The 22331-nt window shown below is 39.5% G+C and overlaps 1 protein-coding gene across 6 annotated transcripts in view; it reads right to left on the bottom strand.

Moving 5' to 3' along the window:
* Positions 1 to 791: 791 nt before the first annotated feature.
* CEP41 (centrosomal protein 41) overlaps positions 792 to 22331 on the bottom strand; it is a 51145-nt gene continuing 29605 nt past the window's right edge. For all 6 annotated transcript variants that reach the window (XM_012474054.2, XM_012474056.3, XM_012474057.3 and 3 more), the window contains 8 exons: positions 19586 to 19647; positions 18510 to 18579; positions 12200 to 12344; positions 10272 to 10423; positions 9466 to 9533; positions 8286 to 8400; positions 7610 to 7825; positions 792 to 6290 (listed from right to left, as the gene is read on the bottom strand). In XM_012474054.2, the coding sequence (XP_012329477.1) occupies positions 6142 to 6290; positions 7610 to 7825; positions 8286 to 8400; positions 9466 to 9533; positions 10272 to 10423; positions 12200 to 12344; positions 18510 to 18579; positions 19586 to 19647 (977 nt within the window). In that variant the 3' untranslated portion in view covers positions 792 to 6141. The remainder of the gene's footprint in view (positions 6291 to 7609; positions 7826 to 8285; positions 8401 to 9465; positions 9534 to 10271; positions 10424 to 12199; positions 12345 to 18509; positions 18580 to 19585; positions 19648 to 22331) is intronic.

Genomic DNA, 22331 nt, shown 5'->3' with positions numbered 1-22331 from the left:
AATGAACTCATTTTACTTTTTACTTAGACCATGACATATGGTTCTCTAATGGCCTGTGGGCCCAATATTGGTGGTCCATGAGAATCCTTAGGGTAGTCTCTTGAATTAACACTCAGATATGCACGGCTAGCTTTCTGTCTTTGGCCTAAAGTTGAAATGGAAATGTCATTGAATACACTCCAGATATGACCTCATTGGTCCTTCATCCGGTGCAGGGCGATTCATCATCCTGGCAATTGTTTTGCAAAGGCAAGTGGGACGAGGTGGATGTGAAGACGCACAGGGGCTCTTGCTTTAGGGACTACAGCAACACCATTCTGTGAACACACTGAGACCCAGATGCTACTCAGACAAAGCTGATATGACCAACCATAACATTAAAATTGGCCAAGTCAAGGAGAAGCTCTCGGAAAAGCACAGAGCATCTATCATCAAATCTAAAAAACTATCAAAGGGGAATGAATTCTTCCCCAAAGCTTTCAGGATCTGCATTCATTTGGCAACTCAAACGCCAAGCATCATCCGACAACCTCAGAGACTGGGATTGCCAAATGTTTATTGCCAAACTAGAAGGAGAAAATTAAAAGTATTCTGCCTAACTACAGTAGTGGTATCAGCTACAGTTTTAGAAGAGTGCAGTAGAATAAGGGCTCTGCTGACAAGGACTGGGCAAGGATGTTTGCCCGTTTCCCGCAGGAACTCAGGCCTATGGCCATCGCCAATTCATGCAACTTATGTTACAGCCTAAACCAGAAGCATCACCACAAAAGAAAGAAAAGATCAGGCACAAATCATATTAATATGGTTTATTGAATGAATGGCTCGACCTATCATGAAAACAGCCTACTTTTTTCCCCCACAATATGATTACAAGTTTGTAACTCTCATTCCTAAAGTGGTGCTTCTCAAGGTGTCCATTAATAGACAAAAAAACCTCGGAAACCCTGGAGCATCTGTCTTCAAGATAGGACACCAGACACAGGCCGTGGAAATGTGCAAATACATATTCCCCAGAGCAGATGTTTCAGTTCCTGAATTTCCATCGCCTTTTATGCAGGCAAGTGGAGGAAAGTTTTCAAAAGAATCTCAGGTGACTAGGAGGGAAAGGGAGCCAACAGCCAAGGGAAAGGTACATTTTCACAGTAAATTAGAGGCATCACCAAGGGAGAACACGGTTGTGCCCACCTGGAGTAAGAAGCACGGAGCAGAGTGGCTAAAAAAACAACCTCTGGAGCCACAGTTCTTAGGCTGGCTCCTGGCTTTTTTTTTGTTTTTGAGACAGAGTCTCACTCTGTCCCCCAGGCTGGAGTGCAGTGCCACGATCTTGGCTCACTGCAGCCTCTGCCTCCCAGGTTCAAGTGATTCTTCTGCCTCAGCCTCCCAAGTAGCTGGGACTACAGGTGCACACCACCACACCGAGTTAACTTGTATTTTTAGTAGAGACAGGGTTTCACCATATTGGCCAGGCTGGTCTCAAACTCCTGATCTCATGATCTGTCTGCCTTGGCCTCCCAAAGTGCTGGGATTACAGGCATGAGTGACCATGCATGGCCGGCTCCTGGCTTTTCAACCCCCTAGCTCAGAGACTGAAGGCAAACCTGAGTTGCTTAATTTCTACCCGAACCTCAGTCTCCTCATCTGAAAATGGGGGTACCTGCCTCATCAGACCATTGTGGAAATTAAATTAGTCAGAACATATAAACATATAATGAAGAATCTAGGAGCAAAGTAAGCTCTCCACAAACATTAACTACTATTGTTATTTTCTGGAAATCTTCAAGATTTGAAAAAAAAAGAGAAAAATAACCCACTCTTAGATGGGGGTGGTATGTAACCTGTGCATGCTGAATTCTGAAGGATACTTTAAGCCTGACAGAGACAGCTAGGGCAATAACACCCCCAACAGCTCTCTGGGTACTTCCTTAGAGAGAGATCTAAAAACCTCAGGGTTGTGGATGCCTCACCTAAAAAAGCAGGATACACAAGGGGGTGAGAAGATAACAAGGTTTCTGGGTCTCCAGAATGACAGATTAGCACTGGGTGGTCACCACAATGGGCATCGCATCCAGACTTCAATCTTGACAGCTTCAATTCATTTATTCATGAACACTTATAAGGGCCACTGTCATAGGGTTGGTGATTTTCACCCTCTGGGAGCTTATAGTCAAAATAATTTTAATAGGAAGACATATTGATATCCTTTAAAAGATGTAGCCCCTCAGTCAACAGAATTTCGGAAGTGGCCTCTCTGCCACACATTTTGCCAGGTGCCTCAGGACGTCACACAGGTAAGAATTTGTTGCTGCACAGAACAAAGAGGCTCAGCAACAGAGAGGGAGGCCATCAGAGGACGGTAATGTGACAGATACAGTTTTGAAAACACATAAAATCATGCACTGAATCCTGTTCTGCCCGAATTCAAGGCTGACAATTTTCCATTACATTTTTAATGTTGTAATTGACCTGTGTATCCATTTAAAGATGTCATAATAATAACTTCAATAATTATTGTAAGTCTAGGAAAGTATTCCTGCCCAAATGTATTCTGGACATTTTGGAAGCACAATGTTGTTTATTGCTTTTGCATGAAAAAACATTTGTTAGTGAATAAATTAATGAACTGCATGTAAGTACTCAACATGCTCACATAATTAAACTGGTGAATTACAATCCACACATTTCTGGTGTTTCCTGGGGAGAAAAAAGCATCGTAGGAGTTAAATCTTGGAAAGAATTGGGAAGAAAACAAATGCACACGAAAGACACTGAGAACATTTTGGAAGTGGGGAAAGAAAGGTTCTTAATGATTATCTTCAGAGTAGGGCAAGAAAGTGGTCATGGATTGAAATCCAGGTGGACAGAAACTAATTATTCGCTCTAAAAAAGTGAGACAACATAAAAGACAGAATCTATAGCCAATAAACAACGTGACAGAAACCAAAACCAACACAAGAAAAACTACCTACATATTTCTTCCTAGCCTAGGACTCTGATTTCACTTACATTCCACAAGGGAATTAGAGAAAACACGGTTTTTGTTTTGTTCTGTTTTCTTGGTTGAGTAGCCTAAAGTCTTAAGAATTTTTGTATAATTTAAATAGCACCACAGGAAAAATCCCTGAGCAACTAATGAATGTTATTTGTTCTCTTTTCCTTCTGTTTTATACCAAGCCCAATATGACTGTACTGGTTCTGGTTAACTACTAAAGGTTAAAAAAAAAAAGGTAAGATAAAATGACTTGCAGGCCATTTAAATCATTCTATACTTTTCAAGAGACTGATACAGCCCATGGTGTTCCTTTTGTTTTCAAATAAGTAATGTAGCTTTCTCTTTTCTCCCTCGCTTTCTGCCTTTCTTCTTCCTATTTCCTTGCTTCTTTCCTTCCTTTCTCCCTTCCTAAATACAAACCCCTTTAAAGCACTGAAGGTATTATTTCAATTTGGCTATCACTGCTGTTCAGGTGGAGCTGTAGTTGTACATCGATGAAGCACCTTTCATCTCAGGGTTCACAAGTCCCAGACAAGGGCAGCTAGTCAACCTCTGAGACACTGGCAGAAAGCCATGATCCGGTTGTTGAAGGTGGCTTTGGTCCCAACATGAGCATGAAAAGAAACCCAGGCTTTCTAAAGGGAGAGCTGAGGTCCCCTGCCCTAACTGGACTGACTTCCTGATTCATTCATTGTTTTAAAAAATGCTTTTCTAGAAGATGCAGTAAAAATCACACCAGTCTCCTGTGGCTCCCCCGAATCATCTTGACAGAAAAGAAGAGAGAAGTTGGCAGTTTTCAGCATATTAATAGCAAACGACAAATTAGTAGCTATGTACTTTAATCTTCAACATTCATAATTGCACAAAGCATCACTGGTCATTTAAATAATACATGTCAATTAATCTAATGAAGAAACCGGTAAAGTAGAATGTTAAAAGCAATACCTCGAGCACATAAAGAATAATAGTAACATTTAACACGCAAAGCGCAGAATGAGAACAGCTCTTTTGAGCATGGTTATTTAAAATCCTTACCAACAGGGCAAAGAAAGCACAATGGAGCAATACACATAAATATATTCAACCTGCCAGATCTCTTAGGTGAGTGCACAGCAATTCTAATAGGTCTGGCTATCCTGGCTTTCCACATATATACAGTGGTTTCTAACACTTCAAAGTTGTCTGACAATGGGAATGCAGAATCGGAACAAGGCGGGATGACCATTTACTTTCAAAATAGAATCCAGCAGGGAAGTCTCAAATCCTGACAAGTCACCTTTAAAATGGCATAACCAGAACTTTGTTACAGAGAAAAATATTTTTTCCTTAAAAATGTGTATGTGGCAAAAATGGCTGAAAATCTTGTCCATGTTAGGGGAAAGCTGAGTGTAGAAAAATGTGCATTTTTCTATCTATGCTGTAAAGAAAATAAAAAGCCAGAGCATTTTGGCATTAGCAAAGGCTGAACTAAGTTCTCAGGCAATAAATTTATGGGGAAACATGACAGGCTCCTCATTAAAGCTATGTGTACGTTGGCTGAATTTTATACAAGATTCTTGAATCTTGTGGAAAATTGGGCATGGCTTGACATCTGAACAATATCCCTGGTTTGTTTGATTTTTAAAGCATCAGAAAATGTTGGACTTTGGAAATCAAGTAGAAAAGAATAAACACACTCTAAAGCAGAACTGGGCTGAATCTGAAAGTTATTTTTCCATATGTCTCTATGAGATACTTATTACGTTTATTTCTCATACAAACACAGCCCCCACACTAGAAATACTGTGGTACTTTTTTTTTGGTGGCGAGAAAATAGTACTGTTAAGGCAAATCTTACCCCGCAGCAGTTACCAGCAGGACAGGCAATTTTCAGTTGGCTTTTCAGAAGCTGGTTGCCATGACAAAGAGCACAATTTATTCCTCGGTCCCTTATCACAGCTACGATCACAGACCATAAAAATTAACACGGCTCTTTTCCTTTCCATATGATTTCAGAGTTCCCCATCCTTACCTGAGGCCTTTTGTTCCCCCAATTAAATGAATGAATGTCAGTCATTTAGCAATTCAATTAATGCTGATTCAAAATTCCGGCCAAAACCAGAATCTATAATCACAACTTCCTAATCACAGCTCAGTCACAAGAATGAAAAGTAAGCAGGAAATTGCACTAATTACTCAATTAGACTAATACTGTATTTCTAAGCAAGGGCTTACGAGGTTGTCAGCCCTGACAAAGGACTTTGGAGTCCTTTTCACCTTGTGTGTCCACAGTTGTCCAGCCGAATCTGTATTTTCAAGTGGCCATAATTTCTATTCATCTAATGTGGATAGATTGAAGCTGGGGCCATGGGCATTATAACTGCTATACGGACCACAAGTAAGGGCCACTTCTATGGGCTTCAGGGGGCTCTCAGCACAGGCCAGTGCGGTGGCCAGAGCTTTCTTGTGAGAAGCCCTCCTTCCCGGTATGAAAACAGAAAGTGCACACCTTTCTGGCTCCAGGAAAATACCTAATGAGGGGAGCACTCTGTGAGCGTACAGCTACTCTCCTCATTTTACATTTGAGTCACGCACACAGGCGTTGGTTTCCAAACTCAAAACAGGGCCTGCAATATGCTGGGCAGAGAGCTCCTTGCTGAGTGAGCTGCTGGTGTGGGACCTGCAGGTGGCTGGAACCTAAGGCTCGTCTGCACCGCTGGGAACAGCTTCTCACACCCACACTGCCCAGAGAAGCCTTCATGAAGTCAAGAACAGTAAATGAAAAGGCGGTCAAGAAGAGCACATGGGCAGATGTGACTGAAGTATTTACAAAACAACGAAGAGAGATACAGCAAGCTGGACCTTATTAAAAAAACAACTAAAAACGTAGATCCGTTTTTCCCATAGAGTTTCACAAGACATAAATATGCTGTAAACAACAGGGAGGACACTAGAGCCTGTCACAACTCTGGTTTTTGTGGCCACCTGTTAAAATCCTTCCTGAAGTGGCCGAGGGGAGAGGAATCAGAAACAGGGAGAGGGAAGAGGGACTATCCCATACATCTACCATGGTCTTTCCTCTGCAGAAGTTTCTGGAAATGACCCAACTTGGGAAATGCTCAGGGGTTCTGAAAAGAGGAAAAACATTTATTTGCCTAAGTGAGACAAAGTCTTTACTTCCAGGGTTTGCCTTGCAGGTGACCACTGCTGAGGGAGCGGGGGTTTGAGTGGCTGGTGGGGCCCCCACTAGGCAGATTCTGAGCGCTTCGGGCACCAGGCACCTTGGAGTCTCTTCCGGAGGAGTTAGCTTGGTTCAGTCGACCTGAAGGGAGCAAGAAGGAAGGAACAGAGCTGCAAGAATAATTCCAGGGACAATCTGCCAAGTACAGTTTTAAGCTAATGAAGTCCTAGCCTATGACCACTTTTAAGCTAATGAAGTCCTATGCAGTGTCTACTTAGGCCAGTGATGACCTACACCTCATCCTTGAGATCAGCCTGAAGGTAGGGAAGGGGACCGGAATGAAGGGAAACCCAGATAGGTTTTTTCCCTTCCTCTCCATTAACCCCAACAAACCTCGTCTGTCCTTCAGTCCTTCATTGGTAGAGAGGATGCAGATGAGGAATGATTAGGGGAAGGAAAAGAGAAAGCAGTATGATGAAAGTAAGGTAGGAAGACATATGGAGGCTCTCAGAGTGGAGAAGTAGAAGCAGCAAAAGGAATAGAAAACTTTCCAAGAAGGAATCTGAATGCCTGATGCTTAACTTCTCAACTTTGCTTGGATATACTTTTTGATGAAGTCTCTACATTTTTGCCTGGGCGCAGTGGCTCATGCCTGCAACCCCAGCACTTTGGAAGGCTGAGGCGGGGGGATCACTTGTGGCCAGGAGTTTGAGACCAGCTTGGCCAAGATGATGAAACCCTGTCTCTACTAAAAATATTAAAAAATTAGCCGGGCGCGGTGGCTCACGCCTGTAATCCCAGCACTTTGGGAGGCCGAGGCGGGTGGATCACGAGGTCAAGAGATCGAGACCATCCTGGTCAACATGGTGAAACCCCGTCTCTACTAATACAAAAAATTAGCTGGGCACGGTGGCGCGTGCCTGTAATCCCAGCTACTCAGGAGGCTGAGGCAGGAGAATTGCCTGAACCCAGGAGGCGGAGGTTGCGGTGAGCCGAGATCGCGCCATTGCACTCCAGCCTGGGTATCAAGAGCGAAACTCCGTCTCAAAAAAAAAAAAAAAAAAAAAAAAAAAAAAAAAATTAGCTGGGCGTGGTAGTGGGTGCCTGTAATCCCAGCTACTCGGGAGGCTGAGGTGGGAGAACTGCTTGAACCTGGGAGGCAGAGGTTGCAGAGAGCCAAGATCATGCCACTGCACTCCAGCCTGGGTGACACAGTGAGATTTTGTCTCAAAAAAAAAAGTCTCTCTACATTTTGATAAAGTCTCTCTTCAATGCTTAATTCTTGCCACTATCTGGGATCACCTCTACTGCTCCCCTTCACAGCACCTGTAACACACCTCCCCAATATTTTAAGAATCTAAATATAGGAAATGAAGGTTTTCATATGATGAGGTGATATTCAAAGCTGCAAACCTCAAGCTCCACAGAAAACAATATCTTTAAAGGTCAAAAGATCTTACTAGGATGATCGGTAGGCCCTTGCTCCTCTTCCAGATAATATTCTATCTTTTTTAAGTCTTCTGGGGTAAATCTCCATTTGTTCTCAGCTGGTAGGGGTGGCACTTTGGGGCTGGATCGCTTCCGGGCAGAACCAGGAGGAAGGGCCTGCTGGCAAGATGCTGGCAGGGAACCGGTAATCAGTCCTTCTGGGAATTTCTGAGCTAAGACTTTTAGACCTAGGTTTAGAAAAGCATCAGAAAAAGCTGCATTAATATGGCAAGGCCAAGCCAAAACCTGGAAAGAAGCCTGCATGTCTTCTAATCTCTGGTCATCAAGTTGAGGCCAACACAAGGACATGAAATCTTTCTCAACAATTTCATCATTAAGCAAATTACACCAGAAAATATCTGTTGTTAGATGGGATTCTGAGAATTCCACAAGAAATCCTTTTGTTGGAGTCTTCAGCATTAGGACTTTCTGACAGAGCCCTGAATCAACATTGTTATTTTAGGAATTAAAAACATGTACTGATGAAGCTAAGGGAAGTTTCACAAAACTCCTGACTCCTTTCAGCCAGCATGGCTTTCTCTCTTTCCAGAACACTGAATTCTGAGCACCAAGAGAGAAAAGGTGATGCAGGTGGGACTGAAGGATGATCGGCCTTTGAAGTCCCAAGCAGAGTATCACCTTGCTCACCTCCGGAAAGCATGAAGAGGTTTTCAAATCCACGCTCGCACATGGTGGTGGCCGCCTGACTAGCCAGCCTTTCATCGTCATCATACAGAATGATGATCTTGCCATGAGCATTTTTCTAAGAGTCAGATGAGTTAAGGTTCCAAGGCACTGAGCTGATGTCCCAAGACTATGAGAAACCCCCAAGGAATAAAATGACCGTCAGGTCCACCTGTCTGAGTTCCTGGGAATGATGGACAAGGCCATTGCTACCCTCACAGCAGGGACTGGATTGTTTCCCATCATTGAAACCACACAAGCTAGTATTCATTTCTTTTACAGACTGATGTTACCATAGTCTAAAAGACAGCATTAGTTACGGACTTCATATCCTTTAGCTCTCTTATCCCCATCACCCTGGAAAGTAAATATTATAATCCCCATTTTACAGATGAAGAAATAATAGAAAAACTTCTATGCCTAATGTGTCCACTGAAGCCTTATTTATGATAGTAAAAACATGGGAACTACCTAAAAAGTCCAAAATAAAAGAAGAGTTTAGTAAATCACAGTAAATCTGAAGATACTATATAGCATCAAAAATGCGGTATACAGAGAGCTTGCATTAGCATGGGGAAATACGTTGGAATATGAACTGAAAAAAAGCAGGATACTAAATTACACATACAGTAAGGTTTCAACTTTGTTTAGGAAAAAAAACACCACACAGAAGACAGTCTAGAATAAAATATACCAATAACGTAACAGGAGTTACTGCTCAATTGTGTGATTACGAGAGATTTCAATTTTCCTTTTTACATTTTTTTGGTATTTAAATTATTTTCTGCTTGTATAATTTTTATGAATAAAAAATTAAAATTTTAAAAGAAAAATTAAAATAGAAAAAAAAACTAAGTTCTGCTATGGAAAGTTTTCTGGGAGGAAAAAAAATTCTCTTAGGACTTACTCTCAATGGATCATAACTCTTAACCTAATGTTTTCTGGCCCAGGGCTAGACGGTTTGAAAGCATCTGTCTAAAGAGTCAGGAATCTTGGTGATAGCTAGGAATCCAAATTCTAACATATGCTCGCTGACTAATGTCAAAGGTCCTTCACAGTACTCTTACCAGGAGCATGGTTCACAATAACTTTGATTGTTATAATCCTCAAACCACCCAATTCCTTGAAATGCAACAAAGGATACATATTCAAGAATATCATTTGAATAAGGGTTCATTGTTCTAGACAGAGTTGCAATTGGGTAACTGTAAGCTGCAAAGAGAAGAAATAGTTTAGGAAGTCTGTAGTTCTCTTAGTACAACTTGGCCTCAATTCCCAGCTGGTTTAAAATCTAAGAGTTCAATATATGTTCAAAATCAATGAGCTGCTGGGCACCGTGACTCACACCTGTAATCCTAGCACCTTGGGAGGCCAAAGTGGGTGGATCATTTTGTTCCCCCACTTAAATGGAATGAATGTCAGTCATTCCAGGAGTCTGAGACCAGACTGGGCAACATGGTAAGATCCTATCTCTATAAAAAATACAGAAACATTCATTAGCTGGGTGTTATGGCATGTGCCCATAGTCCCAGATACTAGGGAGGCTGAGGCAGGGGGATCACTTGAGCCCAGGAGGGCAAGGTTGCAGTGAGCTATGATCACGCCACTGCACTGCAGCCTTGGCAACAGAGCAAGGAACTGACAAAAAAATAAAAATAAAAAATAAACCAACGAGCCATAAACCCAAACAATTCTGTGAAAGAAAAGAAAGAAGGCATCACGAACAAAGTATGAAGCTTCACTTCACTGCTTCTGACAGCCACCTGTGAAAATCAGCAGCCTCTCAGAGTATTTTATGGTGGAGCCAACCCTACAGGATTCTATAATGGATCCAGCTAACGTACAATTTCCTTAACTGTCTGCCATGGGCTGTGGTTCCAGCCTGCCTAGACTCAAGAGCAGGCTCTCTGTTCTTGAGAGTGAGGCACTTCAAAGGTTTCTCTCTCTTACCTCCAACAATGTGGCACTGCTGGTAAGAATCTCTATCACGCACATCTAGCAGCAGGAAGGGGCAGTCAGGATAAGGTTTGTCTTTGGTATTGGGCTCTGCTTTCTTCACTGGCCCTTTGTCGAGATCCAGTTCCCCCACGCCACTGATGACACTGCAAGTGAAAAAGTAGGTCAGCAGAAACTAGTCAGAGGTTGGTGGCTTAAAGGTCGAACGTGTTTCTTCAGAATAGTGAGATGAGTGCTCAATGTCTTTTCAAAGGGTGCTTCAAAAGGAAAGGAAAATCGATGTGGTGTCTCAGTTCTGCCTCTGAATGCAGGATCCTGTGGATTCCTCTTTTACCACACTGGACCCCATAGAGGAGACCCACATGTCCACACTCACCATCAGACAATGAGTGGCAGTGCATTACATGGCAGACAGGGTAGGGACTGATGGGCGCACGCTGCCTCCAGCCACAAGGGCAGATCAGAGGGAGAAAGAGGGGAAGAGTGAATTCAGTGGAGCGAAAGAGGAAAGAATACGGTTGGTAGGACAGGAAAAAGGAAAGGCATTTCTTTCTAGGTATTTTATATGTAATGTAAAGTAACAATAATGCTTTATAAATTCCATATACGTAGTCAGTGACCTATCTGCTATGGTATTGAGTCTTAATACTTCCATAGCTCTCTGTACTTACTTCAGTTTTGTAGGTTACAACATTGAGGTTGATGAGGCTTTAGATTTGGTGGCATTCACAGAATGAGACAGAGGAAGAGCTGGGATTAAAATGAGGAAGCTAACCACTACCACTAACAGTTCTGAATCTAAGGTCACTTAATCACTGAAACTGGTCACTGTCTTAATATTATAGGGAAAATGTGGTAAAAACATGGATAAAATAAGAAGACTAGGTGTTATGAACAAAATGTCAAGCAGTGACTATCCCTACTGGAATAAGAAGATGGTTACTTTCTTAGGAAATATTAAGACACATATGCCAAACCGCAGATGAGTATGTAGCTTAGTTCCTTTCCCATAACAGCAAATCAAATTCTGCATTTAAATCCAGTAAACACTGTAACTCCATGCTATATAGTGCATATTTTGTTGAATCAAAGGAGAAGAACATCTATTTGATAGGAAACTGCATCCTCAGTGGAAGTCCTGTTGGCCTATCTCTTCTTGAGTGCAATTTTAGAGTACTTTCACAAAAGTAACTATAATAATATAAAGCTAAAAGAAGAAGAATAGTGGGATGATGATAGCAATTCTTTCTCTGGTATAACTAATTTCTCTAGTAGAACTATTTTATCAGTCAAAGGGATGGATATCTGCTGAAAATCAGTACTGTCTTATAATCAACAGTTAGTATTTGTGAGAAAGTACTGCATGGACTAAAGAACTAAAGTCCCCATAATCCATGAAATAAGGAGGCCCATGCCTTAGAAGAAGGAGCAGAAAAATAAAATAAAAAGAAAGAACAGCCACGTTCAGTTTTAGAATCAACACCAAGTTCTGCTTTTTCCTTTGCACCTAACTCAGTATCGGAGCGCTATGTGTGGCACTGTCACTTCTGGACAGGGACAGGGTACTGTAAGCTGCAGCAGCCAGAAAAAGGGGAAAAATCATACTCTCTGAATCAAAAGATAGTATTTTTAAAGCTAATTCCTCATAACAAACTTCCATGTAGGAGGGAGAAGAATGGAACTGAGAAATGAAAATTAAACTCTCCTAATAATATATTCTCACATTAACTCAGTAAGAATGCAGTGAAAAAGAATCAGGAGGTGGCATTTATATAGGGAAAAAGTAGAAGGCTGGGATTAAAATGTGAGACTTTACTCCTGCCAGTTGTTTCTAATGCAAAAAAAAAAAAAAATCCCTGAAATTGGCCTCTAGATTAATATAAAGGCAAAATACAGTGAAAATATGAATCAGCTTCGAGTACCTCTGAAGAGTTGAGCGGCTGGAGTCCCCAGCTCCCGCGTTGTTTATGAACTGCTCAGGGCTTGGTGGCTGCTCACCTGGACTTCCTTTCCCATTGGTCCTGGCAGTGGTTTCAGCATCAGGGTCTGAAGCTGTAGAATCTTTGTCTAATATTTACAAATGAAGAAATGATTAGATTGAACCTCAGGATTTGTATTTACTTATTATACATTGAAATTCAGTCAAGAAAAGGAACTCTTATCATCATTATTAAATTGTTGTGAAGTGCTGATGTACAAGCTCCCAGAATGTAGTGGACCCCAGACATCCCCAAGACCCTTTCAGGGGATCTGTAAGGTAAAAATCATGCTCAAAAGATGTTACTTGTCTTTTTTAGTGTGTTTATATTTGCACTGATGGTACAAAAGAAATGGTGAATAAAGCTGCTAGCACCTTAGGAAGAATCAGAGCTGTGGTACCAAACTTTATTAGCAATCATTGTATTATTCACTATCACACATGCACTCACAGTAAATAAGTATGGCAGTCACACTACAAGAAGGTCCCTGATAAAGCAGTAACAGTTACCATTCTTATTAAATCTCACCTTGAAGTAAGTACATGCCTTTTTAATGTTCTGTGTGGTGAAGCGAGGAGTCCACATACAATTAAGTTTGCTATATACCAAATTACCAGGGTTATCTCAAGGAAAAGTATTAGTGTGAATGCTGAGTTGCAGGCTGAACCAGTAACTTTTGTTATGCACACCATTTTTGCTTGGAAGAAAAACTGACAGAAAAACTATGGTTAGTTAGACTTGTGTATTTGGCAGACATTTTCTCAAAAATGAACTAAATAAGCCTGTTATCTCAAGGAATATTATTGATGGCATTGTTGCCAATGATTGTATTTGGGCAAAACTCAGAATTTTAGAAACTGTATTTGCCATCAGGAACTGAAGTATGGGGAGCTGCTTCCCATGCTTATAGACTTTTCTGGTAAGATAGATAGATTAATATGTGCCATTTTCTTGACAGTTGTATAATAAAATGCATTAACTTTTGGGAAGATCTCTGTAATTCAGTGAACCAATATTTTCTAAATGGCCAATGCATGATGTTATACGATCATGCATGGGTAAAAGATTCAAAGTACAAGATTTACACTGAAAGTGCCTGATTTTAATCTAACAGAGTACGAAAGATTCATTGATACGATTTCAGATTTTTACATTACAGCTAAGTCTTAAGAAACTAGCCGTTGTCAAGTGTTATCTGAAAGGGCTATTAAAACAATGCTCCTTTTTCCACCTACAGATTTGTGTGAGCTGGATTTTCCTCATACGCTTTAACCCAAACAGCGTATCGCAACATATGCTGCAGAAGCAGAGAGGAAAATCAGTGATCCTTTTATTAAACCAGACACTCAGGAGATTGACAAAATATGTAAAACCAAATGATGTTCTCAGCAAAGTTTTGTTTTGAAAACAATGCTTTTTTCATAAAAACATGTTATTCATGTTTGTAATGGGTTTAGTATTGTTATTTTTAAGTGAAATAATAAATAAGTATTGTTTCAGTTCCCAGGTTAAATTTTTAATATACTAAATATCAATAGACATAAAGCACATAAACCAAAGCTCTTTGGGATCTTCATTAATTTTTAAGAGAGTGGAAGAAGTGACCAAATTGTTTGAGAATTTGCTGTCCTAACCAATACGATGAGATTTAAAAAAATAACAGTAACAGGCCAGCCGCCATGGCTCACGCCTGTCATCCCAGCACTTTGGGAGGCCGAGGTGGGTGGATCACTTGAGGTCAGGAGTTCAAGACCAGCCTGGCCAACATGGCGAAACCCTGTCTCTACTACAAATACAAAAAATAGCCAGGCATGGTACCAGGTACCTGTAATTCCAGCTACTCAGGAGGATGAGGCAGGAGAACCACTGAACCCAGGAGGCGGAGGTTGCAGTGGGCTGAGATCGTGCCACTGCACTCCAGCCTGGGCAACACAGCAGGATTCCATCTCAAAATAAAATAAAATTAAATTAAAATTAAAATAAGTCTAATTATTAAAGAGGATATTAAATTTATTTTGCATATCATATGATAATATACCTAGAAATTTTAAGAGCATATGAGAGTAAGTGCAATAAATATGTGGTTAGATAAAAAAAATGCTAAAATAATTTTCCTATATACCAATTAAAAAATAACATGGAAAAAATCTCATATACAGTAACAACTACAGCTATAAAATGTAATCTCCAAGGAATAAACCTAAACCAAATGTAAATAACCTATAAAAATGTATAAACACTTTTTAGGACTTATAAAAATTTTACTTAGAGCCCTTAAAGAAGACCTCAATGAAGACAGTGACACACTCTGAATATTCCTGATTGGGAAACTAAAACTAAAATGTTAGCCCCTCCCAAATTTAACTTTTGGCCTTAATACTAATCCCAAAGAGATTTTTTAAAACTTCCAAGGATTTAAAAAATACACACCCACCCACACACACACACATACACACACACACACACAGAGTCAGATCCTTTTTTTTCCTATTCACAAGACTTAAATATTCTGGAAGCAATCTATACACATGCATTTTTGATATGTTGGTTTTTTATATGTATGAGGAAATAGGAAAATACATGTATATGCATACATAATTAGGGGTGATTTGGAGACTCTGCCTTATCAAATAGCAACATATGTTAAAAAGGTAAATGATCAAAATTGTACAGAACTACAATCAGAACAATAGAATAGAGAACATGGAAAAGAATATAAATAAAAAGTGAAAACATCCATATCACAAATCAGTGGGTAAAAGGAGAACTACTGAGTATATGGTGCCGGGAATATTTCTCAACTATCTGGAAAAATCTAATTTAGACAATCACTACATGTCATATATCAAAATATATAACAGATAGTTTAAATGCAAAAAAGTCAACAGAAGAAAATGTAGGTAAATAATTTACCTACACTGAATTTTATGAGTCTAAAGCAATCAAAGGAAACAAGTGTAAAGGCTAATAGATTTGATCATGTGAAAATGCAACCTCATATATATCAAAAACCAACACAAAGAAAATTAAAAGGTGAATAACAAATTAGGAAAGATATCTGTAATACATATGAATTAAAAAGGTTAATATACTTAATTTATAGATTTAAAAATTAGCTCTTTAACATAATGTGAAAAGAGTAAAAATGCAGTAGGATCATGTGCACGAGGTAAAAATGCAAACAAGATTAAATTATTAACATTGAAAGGAAGTCTTTTTCCCACCGAAGACATGCCGGCCTTCCTTCTTCCTTCCCCAAGGGAAGTATTAGTATATTAAACACTTCCAAGTATTTATGTCTCATTCTAGAAATAAAACATTTACAGCTTGTATATATTTTACTTCTTCCGCCTTTTACATATCCAGGAGAACTGTATTCATATTATTTTATACTTTGGGTTTTTGTTTTATTTTTACTTAATAATATAGCCTGGAAATTGTTCCACCTAATCAAGACTTTTCTCATTTATTGTCAAGTTAGTATTGTTCTCTATTGTATAAAGATAATTATTCAGAACTCTTACAAATCAATAAGAAAAAGATGAACATCCTATTAGAAAGAAAAGAAAAAGAGCATGTAAGCTCCTTAAAAGAACAAATATGTATTTATGACCAGTAAACACACACACACGCAGAGCTCAATCTTTTTATCAAATAAATAAAAAACTATTAGTCACTGTTTTTCATCTGTCGAATTGGAAAATATTTACAGAAATGATAATTATTCATTTTTAGCTAGGATGAGGAAAAACAGGTCTTCTCATTCACTCTTGGTCGGAATGCAAACAGGTACAGCCACGCTGGAGAGAATGGGGCGATCAGTACTGGTTGCCTAAGATGGTTCCACCCTTTGACCCTCTGCAGCGATTTATCTTCAGAGAAAAATCAGAATCATACCAACATTTACATATATACATTATAGCATTATTTTATAAAGGTGAAAAATCAGAAAAAAACTGTAATGCTCAACAAGATAATTAAATTATGGTTTATCCGAAGGACAGACATTAGATGACAACACGATCTTTACAATCATGCTTTTGAAGCCTATTTTATGACATGGGAAAATATGAATGAAAAAGTGATAATTAAAAACAGCACAATACAAAATTATATACAAAGAATATAGATGTAATTGGAGTGAGGGGTTAGAGAGCAGGACAGTGGACCAAAACATTAACAATGATTATTCATTATTTAATTTTCTTCTTTATATACTTTTTACAGTTTCCTAACTTACTAGAAATACACTTTTAAGTTATGAAAAAGCAATATACATTATAAAAGGAGATTTTTTTTTCATCCCTTCAGAGATAGCCAATATGCATACAGATACAATCTGCTCCCCAGGCACTCCTGAGTGAGTTATTATCTGTGTAGAGCACTAGAAAAACACTAATATTACTCACACATTATGCTGTCCTACTTTACAAGAGCCTATTTTGCTGTGCAAATTTATCTCAGAAGAGAAAATTGCATGTGCCCATATGTTCTGGTGCTGCAATCTCAACAATGAATTAAAGGACCAAATCTAGGTGCTTATATAACCCAGTTAAAATTGGGAGTACTTGTATGAGGAGACTCAATTATCTCTGTTACAAAGAGCTCTTATTTCTCTGCTGTGTGAGAGGCATCTGTCAAAGATAAATTCCTGTCGTTTTCAGATTCTCTTTATCCTCCCTAACAAAAACCAGCCCAGGGAAATGACAGTTGAGTTGCACAAATCCAGTGTTCAGACTTCCTGAGAAACTTGTCTTGAAATCAGAAGTCAAATTCCTGACCTACATCAACCTTAACAAAACACATTCCTCTTCAATAAACAGCCACACACTGATTGCTGGGTACTTCAGGATAAAATAAAGACCTTAACTCTGTGTATTCTTTTCATGAGAGTAGAACTAGGAGGTTTTATTTTCAACTTAGCAATTAAGAAAAGAGATCTGAAGCCTACCTGTCTTTCTAGCCTTATCTCCTACCCAGCGCCTACTGGTCCTTTAGACCACAGCCAGATTGGATGACTCGATTCCCCAAACATGACTGGTGTGCTCTCCTCTCCGTGCCGTTCCCAGACTGCTTCTTAGCCTGCAGCAGCCTCATCTTTAACTTGTACCTGTTAAGATTCTACCCCACTTCAAGGCCTAGTTCCAGTGCCTTGAGGAAGCCTACCTCGGTCTTCCGTTTTTTGCTTTTTGAGATGCAGTCTTGCTCTGTCGCCCAGGCTGGAGTGCAAAGGCGCGATCCCAGCTCACTGTAACCTCCACCTCCTGGGTTCAAGCCATTCTCCTGCCTCAGCCTCCTGAGTAGCTGGGATTACAGGTGTGTGCCACCACGCCTGGCTAATTTCTGTATTTTTTTGAGTAGAGACAGGGTTTCACCATGTTGGTCAGGCTGGTCTCGAACTCCTGACCTCGTGATCCACCTGCCTTGGCCTCCCAAAGTGCTGGGACTACAGGCTGAGCCATCGTACTCAGCTGCCTACCTCGGTTTTCTAACTGCAAGTGTCTTTCCTTCCTTGGAACTCTCCCACAACATCCTGCATCTTTCCTAAAGGTACTTTTTAGAATCCCTTAAGGGTACAAGGAAGGCAGTGAGAAGACCCCAGATGCTACTGGAGACCCTCAGATTTGTAACCCAGGCCTCCTCTTTACTAGCTGTATCACTTTAAGGAGGCAGCTTAACCTCTGCAGCTTGGGCCTCTCATCTGTTAAGTGTACCTTCCTTCCAGAGTTTTTGAGAAGATTAAGTAAGAAAATTCATGTGAATTTACCTTGCAATATACCACCAACAAACGGTGGTTTCCTTCCATTCCTGCATTTTCAAATTCTGCCACCTTAGTAATTTTGTGGTACTGTTATCATTCAGCCCACCCAACACAGATGTGTGCACATGCACATATGTAACTGTAAATTTCATGGAAGCAGAGCTGTGCTTTGTTCATCTCCGTAGTCTCATAGCACTTAAAGTGTAGGTACACAGAATGCTAAAAATATTAGTTGAAAAAAGTACTTAGTATATTAAACACATCTAAAACATTTAAAGCTGTAAGTGTTAGAACAAGAAAACCAGATGGCTTTTTAAAATAAGCATTAACAACTAAAGTATCAGGTAGCATTTCCCTGAGAGTAACAATCTAATTACAAATAGACACATCAAAGTCCCAGTCCCTGGGAACAGACAGCAAATGTGTACAGGGTGAGTGTTTCAGTCAAATGGTCGGGTCTGTTATTTTCCCCACACCCTCAATTCTCATTACCTTCCAGCCTTTGAATCTCCTCAGCTGTCACTTCCAGTGTTTGATCAGAGAGGGAAGCAACTTGGATGACCTGATAGAAAAAGGAATGAAATGTGTGGATGTGTGGATGTTTGTTTGTTTTTAAACAGAGGCAATTTTGTCTGTTACAAAAGAGGAGGAAACAACAAACATCAAAGATCTCTTGTTTTAAGAAGCTGTCAGTGTCCTCGACTGAAGACTAAATCTGAGGCATCCTTCCTTTTGTGTTGGTAATATACTGCACATGATCATTTCAGAAGAAAAGACACACTTAAAACACTACATAAACTTAGAATGCTAAGAGGATAATTTAGGACAGGAAACATGAATAAGAGTTTAAAACCACATCTGTATATGACCTGGTCCAAGCATTACACATTATTTCTTGAAAATGCAATACTGACCTACCATAACGTAGAATGGTATCAGCAATTCTCCATGCAATGAAGAAATAAATGTAATAATGAATATACTGATTACAGCATTTTATACTTCTATACAGTATTCATTTTTAAAGCACTTTTTACAATTCAGCTCACAAGACCCAAGATTCAACTTGAGTTATGCCAGTAGAACTCTTGCTTGGGAGCTGGAGAGACACCTTCTCCGTAATTTTCAAATGAAAGAAGAAAGCGACTTGCCCAAAATAACAAAATAGCTTATGGTAGGATGATTTGGAAAAGATCAGTCAAAGAAGAGGGGAAATCACTTGGTTTCCAAAGAAAAATGTTGAAACGATCCAGGATCCAAAATTTTAGATTCTAAATATTAAGTTAAATGGATAAGGAAAAAACCCCTAAACCACAAATTTAATGAATTAAAAGTAGGACAAGTATTTACTTTATAGAATTCTTATCAAAGAAGAGAGAAAAATTTCTCACCATCCTCATGTAAACACACACACCACATACCAATTAATCCTCCCATAGCTGAACAACATACAAAGAATCAGAAGAAACTCCTCTGCAAACATTCCCTAGAGTTGAATTTAGAAATACTCACATAAAGTGACACAAATTAGACAGTCTTTACTCCAATGCAAAGATCATGAAACTTACCAGCTGGGCAAAAGTTGTAACTTTTAGTCTCTTGAAAAGCTCATCTTTTTTGTACCTATAATCTGAAAAATATGGTAAGACAAATATTTATCTAGGTTTACTTTTCCTTTTTAGAGCTATTAATTCTAGTTATGAAGTTATGTGGTCTTTCAAGTTATTTATATGCTTTTACATCTATTATCTCATTTGCTCTTCATGATATCCTCAAACTTAGGTGTGGCAGGTGGTATTATCATCCGTTCAATTTGCTTCCCTTTGCTTTGTCATTAGGAAGCTTAAACTTGAATTTATAAGCTACCTTCGGTCTAGTGAGTTTACCCCTTGCCTTTATTTTATTGGTCTATCATTTTCCTTTAACTAAGCTGTCTCTTCTTTGACCACATTGGACTGCATGCATTTTTGTAAGCCACCTCAAATCCTTTTCAGAGCAAAGCAGGGAAGAAATGCCTGTGTTTTACAAATGAGGACAGAGACTCAGAGAGGCTGAGTTACCCCAGCTCAAACAGCTAGCAAGACATTCATGCCCCACTATTCTGACTCCAGCTTAAAAAGAGAGCAGTGATATTTCTGCCATTCCACATTATGCTGGAGTCATAGGATGACACTTCTATGTGCGTGCTGGGCACACAGTTGTGATTGGTTCTGATCATCTCTCAGCTTCTCTCCAACTTCACTTCATTAAAAAAAATTTTTTTTTTAAAAGATGGGGTTTCACCATGATAGCCAGGCTGGTCTTGAACTCCTGACCTCAGGTGATTCACCCACCTCGGCCTCCCAAAGTGCTAGGATTACAGGTGTGAGCCACCGTGCCTGGCCAAAAAATTAACCTACTCAGTTTCACAAGATGAAAAAGTTCTGCAGTTCTGTTGTACGACAGTGTGAAAATACTTAATGCTACTGACCTGTACACTTAAAAACCATTGCAATGGTAGGTGTTATGTGTTTTTGTTTTTGCTGTTTACCACCATTTTATTTTATTTAAACATTTAATAAAATATTTAATAAATAATATTATTTAATAAATAAATATTTTATATTTATTCTGTTGCCCAGCCTGTCTGTCACCTAGGCTGGAGTGCAGTGGTGTGATCTCAGCTCACTGCAACCTCCACCTCCAAGTTTCAAGGAATTCTCCTGCCTCAGCCTCCCGAGTAGCTGGGATTACAGGCACCTGCCACCATGCTTAGCTAATTTTTTTATTTTTAGTAGAGATGGGGTTTCACCATGTTAGCTAGGCTGGTTTTGAACTCCTGGCCTCAAGTGATCCACAGTGATCCACCCGCCTCGACCTCCCAAAGTGCTGGGATTACAGAAGTGAGCCAGCACGTCTAGCCCCACCATTTAAAAAAACAAAATAAAAACCAACTTAAGCCAGATTTGATGGTTTATGCCTGTAATCTCAACACTTTAGGAGGCTGATGCAGGTGGATCACTTGAGTTCAGGAGTTTGAGACCAGCCTGGCCAATATGGTGAAATGCTGTCTCTACTAATAATACAAAAGTTAGTTGGGTGTGGTGGTGCAAACCTGTAATCGCAGCTACTAGAGAGGCTGAGGCATAAAAATCACTTGAACCTGGGAGGCGGAGGTTTCAGTGAGCCCAGATTGCACCACTGCATTCCAGCCTGGGTAAGAGTGAAACTGTGTCTCAACAACAAAAAAAATAAACTTAAAACATCAATATTTTTCAGTGCTGTCTTTACAGTTCTGAGCTGTAACTCAAATATAGGTACTTCTGCACCTGTGTTAATAATTCTTCCTATCACACTAAACAGTTATTAAAAACTAAGCCAATCTCACTTTATCTAGTATCTGTTCCAGAGATACGTGTTAAAGGTTAGCTTCCTTAAACTGTTTTGAAGATGACAGCCAAATTCTGAATGGTTTTCAGTGTTGAACCCTGCCCACCCTCATCCTTTCCTCCTCACCTAGGTTTTTATATTGGTACCCATGACTCCCTAAATGCTACCTCATTATTTCAGAATTACTAAAGGTTAACTGGTTAACTGCTATGACCTTCACGGCATAAATGTCTCATATACCAAGACTCCTAGCGACAAAGGAAAGGATTAAAGGTATTTAAGATTATTTACCTGGTGTTACTAATCACTTCCATGAACTTTCCAAAAACCAGCACAGACTGGGTGGTTACTTTGGAGGATAATGTAATCTTGGTTTACTAAGCAACTTAAGGCTCAAGAGTCAGGAAATGATACTGCTTTAAAAACTAACCTTCTATAAATATATCAAGGCTTTTTTAAAACAGGGGATTAAACTTCTCTGTTCCAAAATGTCTTAAAGAGAGCAGTTTGGCTAATAACAGACCATTACTTCTAGAAAATGCTTAGAGATGCTTCTTCTAGATACAACTATATGCAGTGGAACTTGTAAAACCTGCCAGGATGCAGACCCAAATAGGCCAAGCTGAGGCTTTACAAAGTACAACCAAATAACTACAGTGTTCCTTTTGATTGCCACCAACTTGCCCACCAAAAGTCATTTAGGCAAACCAAAACAACAATAAATCAGCAAATGGAAACAGCCAACAGCTGTCAAGTAGTTTGCACTGTGACATTTATCCATTGATATTCTTTTGGTATGGTTAACATAGTTTGAAATGCTTCTAAGCATAAAATGCACACTTTAAAATCCCCTTTAACTAAACAGAGATTCATTTATACAAACATAGAAAGACTGCTTTATTCTAAAGATTGACATTTCTACTGTCTTCTGCACAAGCACTAGAA

Source organism: Aotus nancymaae, unplaced genomic scaffold (assembly GCF_030222135.1).
Source record: "Aotus nancymaae isolate 86718 unplaced genomic scaffold, 86718_ANA_hifiasm-v0.15.2.pri h1tg000002l, whole genome shotgun sequence".
Classification (NCBI taxonomy): Eukaryota; Metazoa; Chordata; class Mammalia; order Primates; family Aotidae; genus Aotus; species Aotus nancymaae.
This window is presented reverse-complemented; position numbering and strand designations above follow the sequence as displayed.